Consider the following 20,348-nt stretch of genomic DNA (forward strand, 5'->3'; position numbering starts at 1 on the left):
AGGGTTTCTCCTACATTGACTAATAACTTTTTTTTTTTTTTATTACATTTTCACCCCATACAAGGCACATTGCCACTTTGGTGTAGGGGGCTACTAACAGGGGCAACAACTACTGGGGTACTATGTAGGGATTTAGGCAGCAAGATGTTGGTTCACGTTGCACTTGAACTTCTGCACGCCAGTACAGTTGGGGAAGCAGTTAATGGAATTCCAAAGTCTAGCGGTTCTGGGGAAGAAACTACTCGAGTAGAAAGATCTTTTACATCTAGGGATCTCTACAGTGTGGGGGTGGGATTTAGCAGCCTGTCGGGTCTGTCGAGGGTGTTCACGTCGTGGGGGCACAAGTGCTTGCAGTTCGTCAGAGCATTCACCATTAAAATACTCGTAGAACAGGCAGAGGGATGCAACGTTTCGTCGATGGGACAGAGGCTGAAGCTTAGATGCCAGTTAAGGGCCTATCAGATTGGCGACTCTCTTTTGAACCTTGTCAAGGAGCGAGAGACTAGTAGCCGATGCACCAACCCAAATATGACAGCAATACTCCATACATGGGCGAATGGTTGCCTTACAGAGGTACAGGATACTTTCGGTTGTTAGTAGTTTTCTAGCACGGTAGAGAGAGCCCACCTCCCTTGCAGCGGTCCTGGTTAATGTAATTGTTCCAACTCGTGTTTCCTGTGAACGTTAGGCCAAGGAGCTTGAAAGACGTACTCTCAGATAAAGAGTCGTTGGCCATTGCTATAAGTGGTAGAGAAGGTTTCTTGTAAAAACTGATTGCTACAAGAGCAATGGTTTTATGTGGGGTTGCCCCCACATATGGTCTTTGATTGCAGCATCTGCCAGAACAGATACTACACCTTGATCTTGGCCCAAAGATAAAGGCTGTCTTTATTTGCTTCCCCACTGAGCAAATTAGGCGCAAGGCCGTTTTTTAATGTGGAGAGGGGGCGGGGAAAAGGGGACCAGCTCCCGAGAGGTGAGAAATGGGAGCTGGATAGTGAGAGCCTCTTGTTATATAGGGTTGCCCCTACATGTTCCAGAAGATTGCCACAAGGGCGATGGTCTTTGATTGCAGCATCTGCCGGAACAGATACTACACTTTGATCTTGGCCCAATGTTTTTATTTATTTGCTTCCCCACTGAGCAAATTAGGCAGGAGGCCGTTTTTTAATGTGGAGATAGGGGGAGGGGGGAGGGAAGTGGGAGCTGGATTAGAAACTGTTGGTATGAAGGGTTGCCCCTTCAGTGACCAAGGTCAGATATGTGGGGTTATCCCCACATATGGTCTTTGCTAGTCATAGCTGGTCTGTGCTAGTCATAGCTTTGCAGTATCTGCCGGAACAGATACTACACTTTACACTTTGATCTTGGCCCAATGTTAACTGTTGTTGTAGCTAGACGATTATTTGTTGAGAAAGTTTTACAGAGACGGGAGGGCGACAATAGATTAGAGCTCAGTCAAGTATTTACCATAAAAGTAACAACGGAGCAGAGATAAACTTGCAACGTCTGTTCTGTGAAAAAGAGGGAGTAGGGTGGCGAAAAGGTCACCGAATACTAAATTTTGGGGACGGTTTTGTATCTTGTTAATGAAGGAAAAGGTACTCCTAGGAGCCTCCCCCTCCCCGGCAGATGTGGCAATAATATTCCATCTTAGGGCGTATTTAACTCTTGTGTTGAGGAAAGAGATATTCCAACGTTGTTTCAAGAGAACGTGTTCTGTGTTGTTTGTGCTAAAAAAAAAAAAAAAAAAAAAAAACACTGTATATTCTACTGGACTGACATACTTTTTCTTTTCTTTTTTTTTTACTTGGAAGTCACCACTTACCAAGGCGCAAAGGCCACTCGAGGATACGGATTAATGAATGTAGAATTTGATTATTTATGGAGACGGCTTAACAAGAACTTGTTTATATTGGACTGGCCTCGGTGCTCGGCGTTGCACTGGTGTTTAGAAGTGTGCGCTAACCAAAAAAAGAAAAAAAAGAAAAAAAAGAAAAAAAAAAAAAAGAAAAAAAAAAAAATTGGTAGTAGGCAGTCAGGCTCGAACCCATACTGCGAAGAAGGAAAAGAATGTGAAAAAGAAAACGTGATGTCTTTGTTGTTACGTCCATCGCCAAATCTGAAGTGACGAAGGCTTAAATTAAGGCTAGTCAATTGAAAAGTTTTGAAAATATTGGTGAAAAAAGCGACCCCTCCCTGTAGAAAAGAGCCCAGTTGAGGATGTAGGAATTAATGTTTTTAACCAATTTTTCGATACTTGTCATCTAAAGGGTAGAGCTTAAAAACAATACGGATTTCATGAAAATCAGTCAAAAGTTTTAGCCAAACATACAAACATACATTTAAACAGACAGGTGAGATTTATATTATAGATTTGAAGGCTACCATGTTGTATTCCACCAGGAAGCAGGCCAGCAGAACAGTTGTAAAAGATAAGCAGTTCTGGGAAAGAAACTTTGTTCATTTAGATTCAGACACAGATAGAAAATAGAAGAAATCGTATGTAATGGTTATAGCTAGTCGAGTGATTTTTGTTAAAGTTTGGCAAAGGATGGTCCACAGATTAGAATTCAGCAAAACACTTGCCATGAAAATAACGATAGATCAGAAACAAGCTCACAACATCTTTTCTGTTGCAGGGAAAAAAAAACCTACCAGGTTTTGAAGCCCATTTTGAACTCTATCAAGGCTGAATAGGGAGCGTCAAGCAGCTTCTGCACAGATGTAGCAACAGTACTCCATTTTAGGACGTACCTGACTCTTGTAAAGATAGAGGACTGCATCAGCAGTGAGATATCTGCTGGAGCAGTAGAATGATCCAACCATTTTTCCAGTGATATTGGCAACAGATTTGATGTGTGTGTTCCATTTCAGATCAGGAGTGATGGTCAGTCCCAGAAGCTTGTCAAAACATGGAGCTTCCCCAGGGCAAGGGCTATTCATTTCAATTGGGGTGTGATGGGGGTCAGAGCGATTAAGATGAAAAAAAGAGAAGCTTGGTTTTCAATGCATGAAAATTAACCAACCACCCTTTTCCCCATTGCACCACATTCTTAAGATCAGAAAAGACAGAATCAGAAAGATCTTGGTCATTGCTGGCCTTTGAAGTGTTGCCATAGATTGTGGGGTCATCTGCGTAAATGTCCACGAATGATCTAAGAATGTGATTTGGGAGATCATTGATGAAGATCAGGAAGAGAATTGGGCCCAGTTAAATTGGCCTTATGTTAGACTTGTCCTTATAAACGGACGAGGAAATAATATGCTAAGCTTAAACCGTAAATACAGAAAAACCTTTTTAAACAGAAGAAAAAAATTTAATGTAATCTCAATAATATTTCAACCAATGTAACCTCACACCTTTTTCGGGGTGCATCATATCGAACTCTGGAATCATTATGTCTACTTAATTGCCTCCCAATCAGGAAGGATTTGGCACAACAGAGATCCCCCCCCCCAAAAAAAAAACGGGCACACAAATTAGACAAAAATTATAATTGCCTTGGTCTAGAAGGATTTTCCTTTCACTGTTCAAGAACTACAAAAATGAAGTGTAGTATTAAAACAGATACTAGACTTTGATCCTTACTTCAAAGCTGATAAAGGAAATGTTGCTTCTCCAAATTGCATGTGAAAGCCTATAATGTGCAACGTGATAGACAACAATAAGACTATAACACAGAAATGCAAAAAAAAAAATTAATTAAAAATAAAAGTTAAAAAAATGAAAAACAATTGAATAAAACATTGAAAAATTAACTTTAAAAATTTTTCAAGATGAAAATTTCTTTTTAATTTAAATATAAATATTGAAATTTAAACTTTTGTATTTTCAAATCAAAGATTTAAACGTTTGGAAATTTACAAATCAAATTTTTTAAATTTTCAAATCAATCTATTTTTTTAATTTCAAATCATTTTTTTTAATTTTCAAATCAATTATTTTTGAAATTTTCAAATCAATCGTTTTTAAAATTTTCAAATCAATCGTTTTTAAAATTTTCAAATCAATCGTTTTTAAAATTTTCAAATCAATCGTTTTTAAAATTTTCAAATCAATCGTTTTTGAAATTTTCAAATCAATCGTTTTTGAAATTTTCAAATCAATCGTTTTTGAAATTTTCAAATCAATCGTTTTTGAAATTTTCAAATCAATCGTTTTTGAAATTTTCAAATCAATCGTTTTTGAAATTTTCAAATCAATCGTTTTTGAAATTTTCAAATCAATCGTTTTTGAAATTTCCAAATCAATCGTTTTTGAAATTTTCAAATCAATTGTTTTTGAAATTTTCAAATCAATCGTTTTTTAAATTTTTAAATCAATCGTTTTTGAAATTTTCAAATCAATCGTTTTTGAAATTTTCAAATCATTTTTTTCAATAAAAAAATATAATATAAATTTTTTTCTGTTAATTTTTCAATAAAATATTACAAAAGAATGTAATAAAAAATAAAAACGTCAAGAACTGGTTGTTTAATTTTTTTAATGTTTTTTTTTCCAAATTTATATTCATCATACGATAGTTCCAAAGAATGTAGAGAAAGATTTGTTTTTGATGATTGGAGAAAAAAAAGTATGGGAGGGTGGAATATATGAATTTTTGTAAACGAGTTCTCCTTTATAATGAACATTCTTTTCTTTCTTTGAGTCTGTTGAAGGAGACAGTAATACAGAGGAGACAGGAGACATTATGAAGTGGGGGACACGTTCCTTCTTGTTTTTTTTTTTTTTTATTTAAACTGTATTTCTTGTTCGTTTTTTTTTCAGTTTGTTGTCTTTCATTTTTATTTAATGTTTTCGCATAGTTTTTTTTTTTTTTAATTTTCAAGATGATTGAAGTGGGGAAGAAAAACAAAAAAATATGAATGAGATTTCTTTTTTTTTTTTGAAATATTAAAACCATTTACAACTTGAATCATAATAAAAAAAAAAGAAAATATACAAAGATGAAAATAATTTAGAGAAAAACACAAGGTTGAAAGAATACAGAAAAAATGAAAAAAAATAAAAAATATAAAACAAAAAAAGTGTTTAATTAAAATAAATTTATAAAAATATAAAAATTAAAAACTGAAAGAAAATAATTTAAATTTAATTTATCTTTAAAAATGTAATTTTAAAAAAATATTTTTAAAATTATTTTAGAAAAAACTTTTAATCTTAAATTTTAAATTAAATTTCTTAAAATTTAGTTTTAAAAACTTAATTGAAAAAATATTTTTTTTAATTAACTTAAAATAATTCTTCTCGGAAAAAATTTAATCCAAAAATTTTAATAAAAAAAATTAACCCTAAAATTTTAATTAACAAATATTTAATCCTAAATTAAAAAAAAAAAATTATTCTAAAATTTTAATTTAAAAAAAATCTAATCTTAAAATTTTAATAAAAAAAAAATTAAAAATTAAATTTTGGGTATCTTGCAGTACAGACAACAAAATGAAAAAGTAATCAAAAACAAATATTTAACAATTTACTCATCTAACTACCTGAATAATTTTTCGTTTTAATTTATTTTAAAGCGTTTATTTACTTTGAAACAAACATAGTGGCAAGTCTTGAGTTAAAAAAAAGTGGTCGACATTAGAAGGGCATCTAGGGAGTCTCGATAATCGCTCAAAAATCGAATATTCCACAAAATACTGGTCAAAACTCACCCAATGAATATTACAGTGGCATTATTTGATGGGTTTCTGCCAGTATTTTGTTTACTTTTTGAATGTTGGCCTATTATCAAGGGTTCTCATGTGGGGTTTATGGAAACCGTGATTATTTTCTGTTCTGACTGAACAGAGTAAACACACAAATTCTTTTTAACTAAAAAAAAAACGCTTCAAAATAAGTTAAAACACCAAAGTTTTATCCAGGTAGGTAGAAGAGTAATTTATCTTGCCTTTAGTAACATTTATTTGTTATAGATTTGTTTTTAACAACTTTTTCATACTGCAAAGTGACCAGATTTTCAATTCTAAAAAAAAAAAAAAAAAAAAAAAATTTTTTAAATAATAAAAAATAATTTTTTTTAAATCATTTAAAATTTTTTAAATAATAAAAAAAAATTTTTTTAAATCATTTAAAATTTTTTTAAATAATAAAAAAAATTTTTTTAATCATTTAAAATTTTCTAAAAAAAAAAATTTTTTTGGTAAATCATTTAAAATTTTCTAAAAAAAAAAAAAAAGAAAAAAAATTTTTTTTAATCATTTAAAATTTTTTAAATAAAAAAATATTTGCTTGAAGAACAACCCAACATTTTTATCTTCTTTCTAACCTGATGATTTAAAACTATTTGCCCGAATTTTTCAAATTCTTCTGTTCTCATCCTGAATGTCTTCAGGCTTATCTTTCCAAACTCGGGAATCCTTCTGTTTTACTCGGAAACCTGCATGGACTATCGAACAGAACTCTCCATTTAATCCATAGGCTTAGTATGGTCTCATTTCGCCATCCATGATTGGGTAAAAATCCTAAGTAATCCACACTGAGGATTGAACCTTCAACCTCCAAAAGAGTGTCACTTTTACAACTGAATTTAACCATGTACCCTACCCCTTTCACTATCAGTCCTTTATCTACATAGCACAATGGATAAAGTACTTTGTAAAATCACTCAAATTGCTAATTGCTTAGGACTTCTACCTGGAATGAGGATAAATTCGGAATTCCGTGTTGATTCTTCAAGTTCAACACAAAGATTCCTAATATTATATTCCTGAACTTTTGAGATGAGGATTGATTTTTTTTTATTATTCAGATTCTTTGGACTACTGCTCTCATCTTAAGTGTGAATTTCGATGTAACCTCGGACTTTCTTCAGGTGTATCTTGTCAGACCCGTGGCATAGTTTGGTAAAATTCAGTTGTAATTCACAGTCTTTTAGAGATCTGAGATCCTGTGTTCAGTGCAGGCGACACTCAAAACATGATTGCAAATTACGCAAGACTTCTATCAAGTCATGGCTGATGGAATCAGAGAATACTACCCCTAATGAAATAAATAAAGGGTTCCTTTTGAAATTCTGTGCAGATTCCAGACTTTGAGAGAAGAATTCCCGAGTCTGACAGACAAATTACAGTTTTACAAGACACACTTGGAGAAGATCGGAGGCTATATCGACCGAAGTGTGAAAATAAAACGCAAAATGAGAACAGTAGTCTGAAGAATCCAAATAATAAAAATAACCAATCAATTTAGGACATCTTCATGCGAAGATCTATCAAAAATATAAAAACAGATTACATTTACTTGTTTTCCGCTAAATCAGAGTATGGCATGTGCAGATAAATCCAGCTTCCCTAAGAGCGGCACTCTCGCTGGGTGAATAGCTGAGAACAAGTGCTGCAGCATTCCCCAGTAGAGATGTCTTAGGCAACTGGCAGTAAACCAACATCCTTCAGAAGGAGTTAATGCATGAGAGAGTATATGTTTAAATATCATTTAGTTCAACCCAGACAAGTGCTGATATGAAACATTTTTAAAAAATCACCTAAAAATAAAAATCAAGGGAATAGCACAATTTTTTTTGAAGATCAGACGTTTTTACCTTCAGAATTTTATATATGAGAAATCCTAATTTGGATTGTTTGGACTACTACTCTTATCTTGGACCCATGGTGCTACAGGTAAAAGTGCTAAATAACATTCTCCTGGAAATTAAAGATTCAATCCTCAATAAAGGTGGTACTAATATCTTTAAGAGCAGATGGTGGCTAAATGGTTTATGACACGGACTAAAACGAGAGTGGACCAGTTTGGAATCTAGTTCATTTCACGGAAACACTTGCATCAAACCTGACCTTGTACCAAACTTCCTGGAGAGGAGGTAATACTTACAATGCAATTAAGAATTATTTAAGACTGTGATCTGGTCAGGACTGGTGAAATAAGAATAATCTATTTCCATGTATTCAATAAAGAGTTCTGTTTGAAAATTGATGCAGATTCCTTAATTTGACAAGACTCACCTGACAGAGACCGGAACTTATATCGGCCGAAACGTTGTGAGAATAACAGCCACGATGAGAACAGTAGTCTGATTAATCCAAATTACTGAAAATTTTGTGTCTCTTACAAGTAAAATTTCATTATTTTTTCTGTATGATTAAAAAAAAAAAATGAAAACAAATAAAAATTACAAAGTAAAATGACTTTTTCCCGGGCAACGTTGGATAAGGTCAACTAGTATATTTTTATGAAAAAGGAAAAATGAACATTCTTTTGCAGTAGTAAGGTATTATTGTATGCTATCATCAACCTTTTTGTCCTATTTGATGCGAGTAAAAAGGAAATAATAGCATCCAGTTTTTGGCTTTGAAACGAAAGGATGGTGTTATTTTCATTATCTTGCTTGTAGTTATTAGTCATTACGGCCATCTTGCACTGTGATTATCTTCGGTGTTTGGTGTGGGGTATTGAATTCATCAACAGTTTTCAGGTCTGGGTAATAATACTCTATAATTAACAGCCGAGAAAAAAAAATCAAATATATATACATTTTTTTTTTCCAGGAGTTTAGATAAGATAAGCCATCGATACCGTCCATTTCAAACCTGATTATAGGGAATCGTTTTAGTTCCAAATATCAAGCTCTCTTCAGCGGATCTATCTCATCTATCTATAACCGGAAGTGGAAACACACACACACACACATACATACATATATATATTACACATGCAACAAATAATTTTCAACAAACACATTGAAATTTAATTTCCCATCGATCTGTATAATTTTAAAGTATTAAAACTGATTGTATGATTTATTATTTCTGAATTTGTTATTGAGACTTTTACTTAGCCAAGCACGAATAAAAAAAAAAAGAAGCTTAATAAATTAAAATTTAATTTTCTGTCGACCTGTATACTTTTAGAATGGGGAAATTGACTGTAATATTTATTATCTCTGAATGATTATTGTTAATTTGACTTAGCCAAACATAAGAAAATCCAAATTGCCATCAATCTTTTAGGACTCATAACTTTTGTGTATGTATGTTTTATATTTTTTAAAACCTATAACATTATATATATATATATATATATATATATATATATATATATATATACACACAGCTCCTAGAAGCGGTTTCTAATTTCTGGCTTTAAAAAAAGAAAAAGACTTTCCCTACCATTAACGCTAAGTCCGGGTGTTTTGCCGGCTGGAATTAGGATTAGTGGTAAGATATTTCAGATTGTTTTTATTATTTTTAAAGGAATGAAGCACTAACAACAACAACAACAACAACAACAGAGATAGTATTGGCAGTGTTGAAAGACTCATTAAAAAAAAAAAAAATTTAAACAATTTCAGAACTTGAAAACTATACCACGAGTAGAAAATTAAATTTTATTGTGTTTGATAAAACTTATTTGTTGTATATGTATATTTTTTTTTATTCTGAATTTGTCGGTGGTTAACCATACTGTATGATTACTCTGATCTGAAAACTTTTATTTCACAAAAAAATTTCATACCAGTATTTCTAAAAACTTATATACATCTTTAATAGATTTTCATTCCATGAAGGCTGCACATTTGCTTATTATCTACTATTTTTTCGAATATAATCCGAAAAACTTAACTCTCACCCCCCACCCCACCCCCAAATATAAACTATATGAAACGATAAATTTCAATCAGTACTACTCGGCGGCAACCGTGAATTATCTTTGTATTAAAAAAATTATCAGGCAGCTCAAGTTTCTGTGTTTCTCAGCTCTACATGAGTTACACATTTTTTTTTTCTTTTACTAAATTACCTCCCTTGGTGTAACACACAAATGAATACTTATATATATATATATGGTAGGGAGGCAGAGATACAAAGCATAGTGCTATATACGAGATTATCTCCCTTGTCAAAAAATAAAAAAAATACAATTGAAATCTTTTATTTGTGAAATTATAAGAGGACTTACGTTTCTGTGTTTCTAGACACTACATAACCTACTACATTCTTTATTGAAATCAAATATGCAATAGCATAAATAAAACGATTGAAAACAGAAAATCCAAATTTTCATTTAATCATGAAATTAAATTAACGCAATTGTGTTTTAATATAGACATATTTATGTCTATATTTATTGCGCTTTTTCCATTGAATATATTGATACAGTAGATTTCATTCTGATATTACATCTCATGAATATATATGTGTGTGTGTGTATATATATCATTGTGAAGAGATGGGTTTGGGATCTTTGTTTGTATATAAACAAGCAGATCGAGCACTTTAAAGTGGTGGGCGAGTGTTTATATAAATGGACAGTTGATGAGATCATTTATAGGCACCGATCCTATGCACCCTGGAGGTTAGAACTGACAACTATCAATCAGATGGTTGTATGTTCAATCCTTGGCTAGGGATGAATGGTAGTCTAGCTGCACTGATGAGCTGTGATACAGCAAAACAGTGCTGTATGTAAATGACTATATAGAACAAATAAATGACAACAGTCTATATTCCAAATATCAAGATGTTGATCATCTTACCATTTATTCCTTGAAGTAATTTGACACACACAATTTGCTATGAAACAGGTTCTGTCAAGAATTGTGTATGCCAACTTACTTCAAGGAATAAGTGGTAAGATGGTCAACATCTTGAAATTTGTAAAATAGACTTTTATTGTTTATTTGTTATATGCTCTGTAGTTACATCGAGCTTAATAAATTAAAGGATCGGTGTAAATAAAAGCTGAAATATAATTGAATATATATATATATATATATATATATATTAAAATATTTTTTGCATATACCTATAATTTTTTTATAGACCAAACTTCTCAAACTAAAAATCTCGATGATTGTTAAAATATAACAATAGAGCACACATAAGTAAATAATATTAGGCTACATTCCAGTGACCAAGATTTTATTCATTCTACTGATCATCTTTTGAAAACAAAACCATTCGTACATTTGTATGAACTGTATCCTTCATAGAACATCCAATATTAATAAATCCTGGATTTTTCATCTATGAACTCCTCAGAGACACAAGAATTTCTCCTCCCGAAAAACAATAAATAGCGAAGTATTAAAACAAAAATCACACACAAAAAAATATAAACAACTCATGTTGATCACATTTCAACTCTTAACAGTGAAATGGTTACCCAAAAATAGCAGCCATCTTGTTTTATCTGAGTATTTGTCGAATGGAAATGTAATTAATAGGAGCTGTCTGTTTCTGTGAGTTTTGTTTAACTGCCTCACCATGTTTTTTTTTTCTGGACAAGAATTTTCTAAGTTTCTGAAAAGTCCATAGAAAAAAGATCCGCACTTACCATACTAAAGTTGGATCTTCTTCTGTAAATAAAACACTTTGTAAAAAGTTTTTAATTTGAAGAAATGATCAGAAAACGAAATGTAGTCTATATATATATATATATATATATATATATATATATATATATATATTATATATATATATATATATATATATATATATATATATATATATATATATTTATATATATATATATATATATATAGTCATCCGCATACAGTACTGTTTCGCTGTTTAACACAGCTCATCATTGCGGCTAGACAAGCAACTACTTCAAGCCAGGATCGAAACCCGATCGCCCAAACAACAGTTAGATCTTCTAACCATTGCGCTATATGGCTGCTGTTATGTGGGCAGTGAATTAACAATGTTACACAAAGAGCATTGCTTCATACACACAACATCTTTCTCATATATATGCATACATTATATATATGTATATAGATATATTATATATACATTATATATATATATGTGTGTGTGTGTATTAGAGAGAAAGAGGAGTTGTGTTTGAAGGCTATGTCATTGCAGTTCTTGGGAAACACTGTAGACACGAGTTAGTACATAAAAAAATAATGGCAATATTAGAAGGAATTTTCAATGAGATAACAATTACTCACCAATATATTGTGTCGTACAAGATGGTAGGTGTTGATGTCTATAATTTTTAAGAGAGCATCTCTTCTTCAGGAGAGGAAGAAAAAGAAACGTTTGCAACTGTTTGGTTTAGTTTTCCTCTGTCCACTTTATTTTTATAATAAAAAAAAATAATATAAATATAATAAAATAACAATAAAACAGACAAAGGAAAACTTCACCAAACAGTTACAAACGTTTTCTTTTCTTTTCTCTCCTGAAGAAGAGATGTTACTCTCGAAAATTAGGGACATCAACACCTACCACCTTGTACAACACATTATGCTGGTAAATAAATATAACATAATTGAGAATTATTTGAATTTTTTTTCTAATATTGTCATTAATCTCTGATATACTAACTTGTGTCCATGGCGTTTCCCATGAACTGCATTGACATAGCCTTCAAACAATACTCCTTTCTCACTATGCACAATGCTTTAAGCAAACTACAACATCTTTCTCATATATATAGATAGAAAGATAGATACTTAGGTCATTCTGGATATATTTATATATATATATATATATATATATATATATATAGAGAGAGAGAGAGGGAGAGAGAAAGAGATACAGAGATGGATAGATAGATATTTATGTCATTCTGGACGTTGCCATACCCACCACTTCCTTCCCACAAACCTGACTATTGATTCATCGTTGATTGTTCTGTTTTTTTCGGATTACAAACCCATCTCTGCACAATGATATCCATCCCGTGATGTCCAAGAGAGCTGGGAAGCATCACCATGAAAAGGGATGTGAAACACTAAAGTCATTTGACAAAACAGATTCTCCTCCTCTTTGTCCTTCTCCCTAAATCCTGAGCTGTTGTTTTCAGAACAAACCTTTTTATTCTCTATATAATAGAAAAAAATAATAATGGAGAAAGTTATATATATATATACTGTAGGTTTTTCTGTCATAATCAGGTTAGCGCAATAATTTCTGTTGAATTAGCAAAGTTAAGAACTAAATTGGTGACTATTTAGGAATGGAACTGTATATGCTCTCCGTTTATCTTGCCATTGCCTCCAATCGCCTTGGGCTTCTCCTTGCAACTGGATTTGGTATATAAGGATATCACTCTGACAATTATAATTTTATTTCTTTTCCCATATAACATGTGCAAACAAATAAAAATTGTGCCGGATCATTATAGCTAGTGTATATATATATATATATATATATATATATCAGCTGGTTTGTTAGTTCAAACAGTCACAATTAGTATTGACTGATGTCTCAGGGGTTGATCCTTGGACCACTATTAATCCTGATATTCATCAACAATCTCTCTGATAATATTGTGTCCAGGAGAAGTATATTTGCTGAATCTGGCCTTCGGACCAAGATCACAGTGTAGTATCTGTTCAGTTGATGCATTTGTTGTGTGTTCTAGACACACTGATGAATCTTGAAAGGACAAAACAGATGTATACGGATGACACACACACTAATATATATGTATATATGTATATATATCCCAATTGTTTTAACCCTCAGATACAAAACGAAGTTTTTACATCTCCAGTCTTTGTTAAGACATGCATCTGTTGGTTTGAAGAGTCATCTACATGCGCGTGAACGCTCTATATCAATCTGGAGAGATAGCAAGCTTCTGTCAAGAAGTAACAATCATCGTATATATGTCTGTAATGGCTGCATCATTTTAACATGATTTTGCTGCATCCCAATCCGGTGCAACACTGTCCTGATAGATGCCACTAACATCTGTACATCAGAGGATCCTTTTAACAAGCAAAAGTGCCACTCTTTTTTCTATTATTAATGTTATAAGTCAATGACAAGCAAGGGCAAGGCAAACCATATATCATATAAGACTACAGTTTCGTAAGAAATTTTCCTCTCGCTGTCGTGCCCAGTAAACTTGAGCAGTTGTGCTCCTCCATCGATAGAACCGTGCTCCTCCACAAGAACAACAATCCTTTTTCCCATGCTGCTCATAGAATAGCAGAATCATTATTGGAGTTTGCTCCTCTAGATCCGATACGTGCTGTTAACAGGACTACCTTGTGAAGGCTGCACCCCAAAGTCAATACACAACAGTTGGATTCAAGTCTTTATGTATATATATATACACATATATATATACATAAAAATATGCATATATACATAGACATATATCTAAAAATATGCATATATACATAGACATATATCTAAAAATATGCATATATATACATACATATATAAATATGCATATATATACATACATATATACATATGCATATATATACATACATATATAAATATGCATATATATACATACATATATAAATATGCATAAATATACATATATATATAAATATGCATATATATACATATATATAAATATGCATATATATACATATATTCATATATATGCATATATAATAAGATGCATATATATACATACATAAATATGCATATATATATATACATATATGCATATATATATACATATATACATATGCATATATATATACATATATACATATGCATATATATATACATATATATATACATACATATGCATATATATACATATGCATATATATACATAGATATGCATATATACATACATATGCATATATATATATACATAAATATGCATATATATATACATAAATATGCATATATATATATATATATACATAAATATGCATATATATACATATACATAAATATGCATATATATACATATATACATAAATATGCATATATATACATATACATAAATATGCATATATATACATATACATACATATATAAATATGCATATATATATATACATACATATATAAATACATATATAAATATGCATATATATACATACATATATAAATATGCATATATATATATATAAATATTCATATATATATATAAATATGCATATGTATATACATACATATATATATAAATATGCATATATATATACATACATATATAGATATATAAATATGCATATATATACATACATATATATATATAAATATGCATATATATACATACATATATATATAAACATACATATATATACATACATATATATATAAACATACATATATATATAAATATGCATATATATACATACATATATATATAAATATGCATATATATACATACATATATATATAAATATGCATGTATATACATACATATATATATATATAAATATGCATGTATATACATACATATATATATATATAAATATGCATATATATACATACATATATATATATATAAATATGCATATATATACATACATATATATATATAAATATGCATATATATACATACATATATATATATAAATATGCATATATATACATACATATATATATAAATATGCATATATATACATACATATATATATAAATATGCATATATATACATACATATATATATAAATATGACTATATATACATACATATATATATAAATATGCATATATATACATACATATATATATAAATATGCATATATATACACATACATACATATATATATAAATATGCATATATATACACATACATATATAAATATGCATATATATACATACATATATAAATATGCATATATATACATACATATATAAATATGCATATATATACATACATATATAAATATGCATATATATACATACATATATAAATATGCATATATATACATACATATATAAATATGCATATATATACATACATATATAAATATGCATATATATACATATATATATACATATAAATATCCATATATATATACATATAAATATCCATATATATACATACATATATAAATATGCATATATATATACATACACATATATATAAATATGCATATATATATACATACATATATAAATATGCATATATATATACATACATATATAAATATGCATATATATATACATACATATATAAATATGCATATATATATACATACATATATAAATATGCATATATATATACATATATATACAAATATATATAAATATGCACATATATAAATATGCACATAAATATATATATATATATATATATATACACACATATATAAATATGCACATAAATATATATATATATACACACACATATATAAATATGCACATAAATATATATATATATATATAAATATGCATATTTATATATATATATAAATATGCATATATATATATAGATATATATATATATATATATATAAATATACATACATAGAGAGATCAATTCAATCTATCTTTACTATTCCTCTGTCAGCACTATTTTGTTTTATGTTGAGCACTGTTTCTGCACATACTATTATACTTACATACATGTGTGTGTGTGTATATATATATATATATATATATATATATATATATATATATATATATATATATATTGTGTATCTATATATTATGTTGGATATAGATATGTTGTGTATGTATATATTAATTTGGATAAATGAAATCTTCAGATGAACACATATATATATATATATATAGTATATTAAAATCTAACGCATGTGGGTGTTCTTCAATATGGTTCCTTTTTTACAAAGGGAATCAGCAATGCTGAACAACATTAATTATAATCATAAATTAATAAATAAATGTCCGACAGCATCATTATTATAAATTAGAAATGTAAAAATAATATTGTAAAAAATTTTAAATGGATGGAAAAATTAATTTTAAAAATTATATAAAAACAAAAGAAATTAAAAAAAAATAATATAACATCTAATGTAAAAGAAAAGTAAAAAATAATGAAAAAAAAACAAACAATATAATGTAAAAGAAATGTCAAAAATAATGTAAAACATAAATGTAAAAAAATGTAATGTAAAAAATCTATGCCAAAAATGTAAAAAAAATCTATGAAAAGAACGTAATGTAAAAAATCTATGAAAAAAATTTAATGCGAAAAAAATCTATGAAAAAAATGGATTGCGAAAAAAAATCTATGAAAAAAAAACATAGAAGTAGAAGTATAATGAAAAAAAAATGGATAAAAAATAATGTAAAAAAAAAGATGTAAAAGAAAAAATAATGAATGATCCTTGCTTCCTGTACAGTATGGATAAAATATACCTAAAATAAGTTGTGTTTTTTGTTTGTTTTTTTTTTTTCAATTTTATGTCCATATTTTTTTTTAATCATATACATTTTTTCATTCATTTCTTTCTTTCCGAAGATTTTATTTTTCTTTAAAAAAAAATAAAAAAAAAAACGTGGAGATATAAGGGATTCAAAATCTTCAGAAAGAAAAATCATTTGCTTTTTTAAGTCATTTTTTGTTTTGTTTTGTCAGTAAGAGTTTTTAAGAAGATGATTGTCCTTCGCAAAACAGAATCTATATTTAAAAAAAAACGCCCATAATTTTTTTTTTATTCAATAATTTTTATCTTTCTTTTTTTTTAATTCCTCTCCCATAATAAAGCTTTCTGCTGTTTGTCCACTTCTTTTTTTTTTTTATTTATACAAAATTAAAAAAAAAAAAATGATTTTTTAAAATTTTTATTTAAAATGTCTAATGCATGTTTGTTTGTTTTATGTTCTTGTAAGGGAAAAGGATGTTGGGCAGGAAATTCTTTTTCCTTCGTTCATATGTATATTAAACTATATATTTAAAAAAAAAATATGTATATTAAACTATATATTTAAAAAAAAAATATGTATATTAAACTGTATATTTAAAAAAAAAATCCCCCCACCCTTTCACCCTATCCGTGGATTTATTCTTTTTAATGAAAAAAAAAATTAATTTATTACCATATTCATGATAAAAAAAATAAAAAGAAATATTATATCTATATATATATTATGCATATACACACACACACACACACGTATATATATATATATATATATATATATATATATATATATATATATATATATATATATATATAAACATCAATGGTTGAGGATTTTCCAAGTCTGGACACTTGGAAAATACCTGCAATATCTGGACAAGAAAGCTGGCAAGGAATTGTCTCGTTTATTTTTTACGGGATATTCTGAGTCCCGTAGATTGTTGCACCCGATGTCTGACCCAAATTCTCCCACATAATTAACTCCAGTAATAACATGGGGTCAGCATTATCAATGATAACGTTATTGATTTTCTTTATATTTTAAAAATATTTTTCAGCAGTGCATATATTTAAAGATGGAGTTTTATTTTCTCAAAATTTCTCCAAGTCTTTTTGGAATAAGAGAAATTATTTTTCCTGAAACTTCTCCACCTTTTAATCCAAGAATCAATGTCTTAAAGTATTTTTTTTAATGTCTTCAAAATGGCTTCAATTTAATTTTCTTTCGAAAATTTCTGTCAATTGGTGGTCAAATTTGTTTAAAAAAATGTTTTTTATCTTTATTTTTTTGTTCTTCCAACTTTTAAATTAAAAAAAAACGTAAAAACAAAAAAAAAATTCTACGGAACAAACAACTCAATGATGAACGAATCCATTATCTCAAAGGTTACCACGACTACGAGGTCAAGCATCGCAGACCATCATCCGGATGGTATTCTCTTTAGTTTTCGTAGCAATAGTAGTAGTAGTGGTAGTAATAGTAGTATTCGTCATCTCTGTTGTCGTCATCGTCGTCGTAGAGGAGGGTTGTCGTCGTCATCATCATCATCATCATCATCATGGTGGCTGTGACGGTCTTCAGGTTGGGTGACATTTTTTTTTTTGTGGCGAGCGGAGTTGTCCCAAAAAAGTTTGTCACGAATCGAACGATGTTTGTTTAAGCACAAGAACACCATGTAATAATGCATACGTACAGACGTCATGTCACAAGTCAACGGAGGCGCCACCTGGGGAGCAGTTACTGCAAGAAGAACAGACGACTCAGTGCTCCAGCTGCGTCCCCGACCAGATTATTAGGGAGGTCGAGAAAAAAAAAAAAAAAAAAAAAAGAAAAAAAAAAGAAAAATAATAAATATATATGTATATATAAGTAATTCAGGGAACATGGGGTGGGTGGGATGGAGGGGGAAGCTTTAAGAATCAGAAATGTGCTTATATATATATATATATATATATATATATATATATATATATATATATATATATATATAAAATCAAGAATTGTATAAGTCAACTGAATTAAAGGAATAAATTATAAAATGGTCAATATCATGAATTTTGGGAAAAATTTTTTTGTCATTTATTCTCTATATTGCTCTGTAATTACATTGAGCTTCTTAAATAAGGATTGATATATAATAAGAAAATATATTTCTACATGATGCTTTTTCTTTTAGAGGCGGAGAAATTTAAATTTATAACTTTATTTTCTTTAATTATAGATTTGACAACTATCAGTTATTTTGAGTTCAGCTTGGTTTGGCAATTCAGCACGAAGAGACTGACATTCGAGCAGTGTTTACAAATTGTGCAAGTTTAGTTTGAAAGTCATTTTAACACATTTCATAAACGAATAATTTCATGGCATGGATCTGCCAACTGGCTGCCTCGTTCATGTGATTTAACCCCATTAGATTATTTTATTTGGAGATAAACCAGACATAATAGACCCGTTTGGAAGACAACACTCAACGTGTTATTGCTGAAATACAGGCTATTTTATTGCATAGAGTTTGTGAAACTTGGGGATCTCTATATTACGACATTTACACACGAGTCGTGAGGACATATGGCCAAAAATTAATTCAAAGTATAAACAAGGGATTTGCATAATAGATATATTTTCCTGTGATTAAACTCTAAATTTGCAGCCTCCAAAAATACACCCTCATATATATATAACATTTTATTTGTTTTTACATAAGCATTAATAAAGTGCTACACATCCATGAGCATGTTTTGGTCAGCTACTTATTAGTTACTAGAGACCTGTTTAGATGATATAGCTTATACAAAAGCTTAATCCGTATTCTGACGAGGTCTGTAGTTATTAATAACTAGCTGACTGAAACATGCTCACGAATGTGTAGCAACATATCAATGCCTATATAAAAACAAATAAAAAGTATATATATATATATATTCTCCCAAACCTCTGGCCTTGATGGATGGGGGGGGGATTAAAACTTGCTGATATGATTTCAAATGATCTGAAATAACAGGAAGGGGAGACTTGATTCCAAAATTTTTAGATTATTCTCAGTTCTTATTTATAAATTTGATGAAATAATATATGTTAAATCATTGCTATATAAACAATTGATATATCTAACATATATTTATTTCACCAAATCTATAGACAAGCATTGGGATTAATCTAAAAAGTCTGGAATCAAGTCTCCCTTTGCTGTTATTTCAGATCATTTGAAAACATATTAGCAAGTTTTAGTCTCTCCTCCATTAAGGCCTGAGATTTGGAGGGAAATATCAGATATTTTGTAATTCAAATGCAAAACTTGGATAACAAAAATGATTGACGCATTAAATGTGTAACA

The 20,348-nt window shown here is 29.2% G+C and overlaps 1 protein-coding gene across 9 annotated transcripts in view; it reads right to left on the minus strand.

The window, feature by feature from the left end:
• Nucleotides 1–20,348, minus strand: part of LOC145268799 (pre-B-cell leukemia transcription factor 1-like) — an 814,729-nt gene that overhangs the window by 67,837 nt on the left and 726,544 nt on the right. For 2 of the 9 annotated variants that reach the window (XM_080124426.1, XM_080124425.1), the window contains one exon: nt 17,233–18,786. The exons of the other annotated variants lie outside the window; for them this stretch is intronic. In XM_080124426.1, coding sequence (XP_079980552.1) covers nt 18,775–18,786 — 12 coding nt within the window. In that variant the 3' untranslated portion in view covers nt 17,233–18,774. Of the gene's footprint in view, nt 1–17,232; nt 18,787–20,348 lie in introns of those variants that run through there. 9 annotated transcript variants of the gene reach the window in all.

This window comes from Euprymna scolopes, chromosome 44 (genome assembly GCF_053919585.1).
Source record: "Euprymna scolopes isolate OS-2025 chromosome 44, ASM5391958v1, whole genome shotgun sequence".
In the NCBI taxonomy this organism is placed as follows: domain Eukaryota; kingdom Metazoa; phylum Mollusca; class Cephalopoda; order Sepiida; family Sepiolidae; genus Euprymna; species Euprymna scolopes.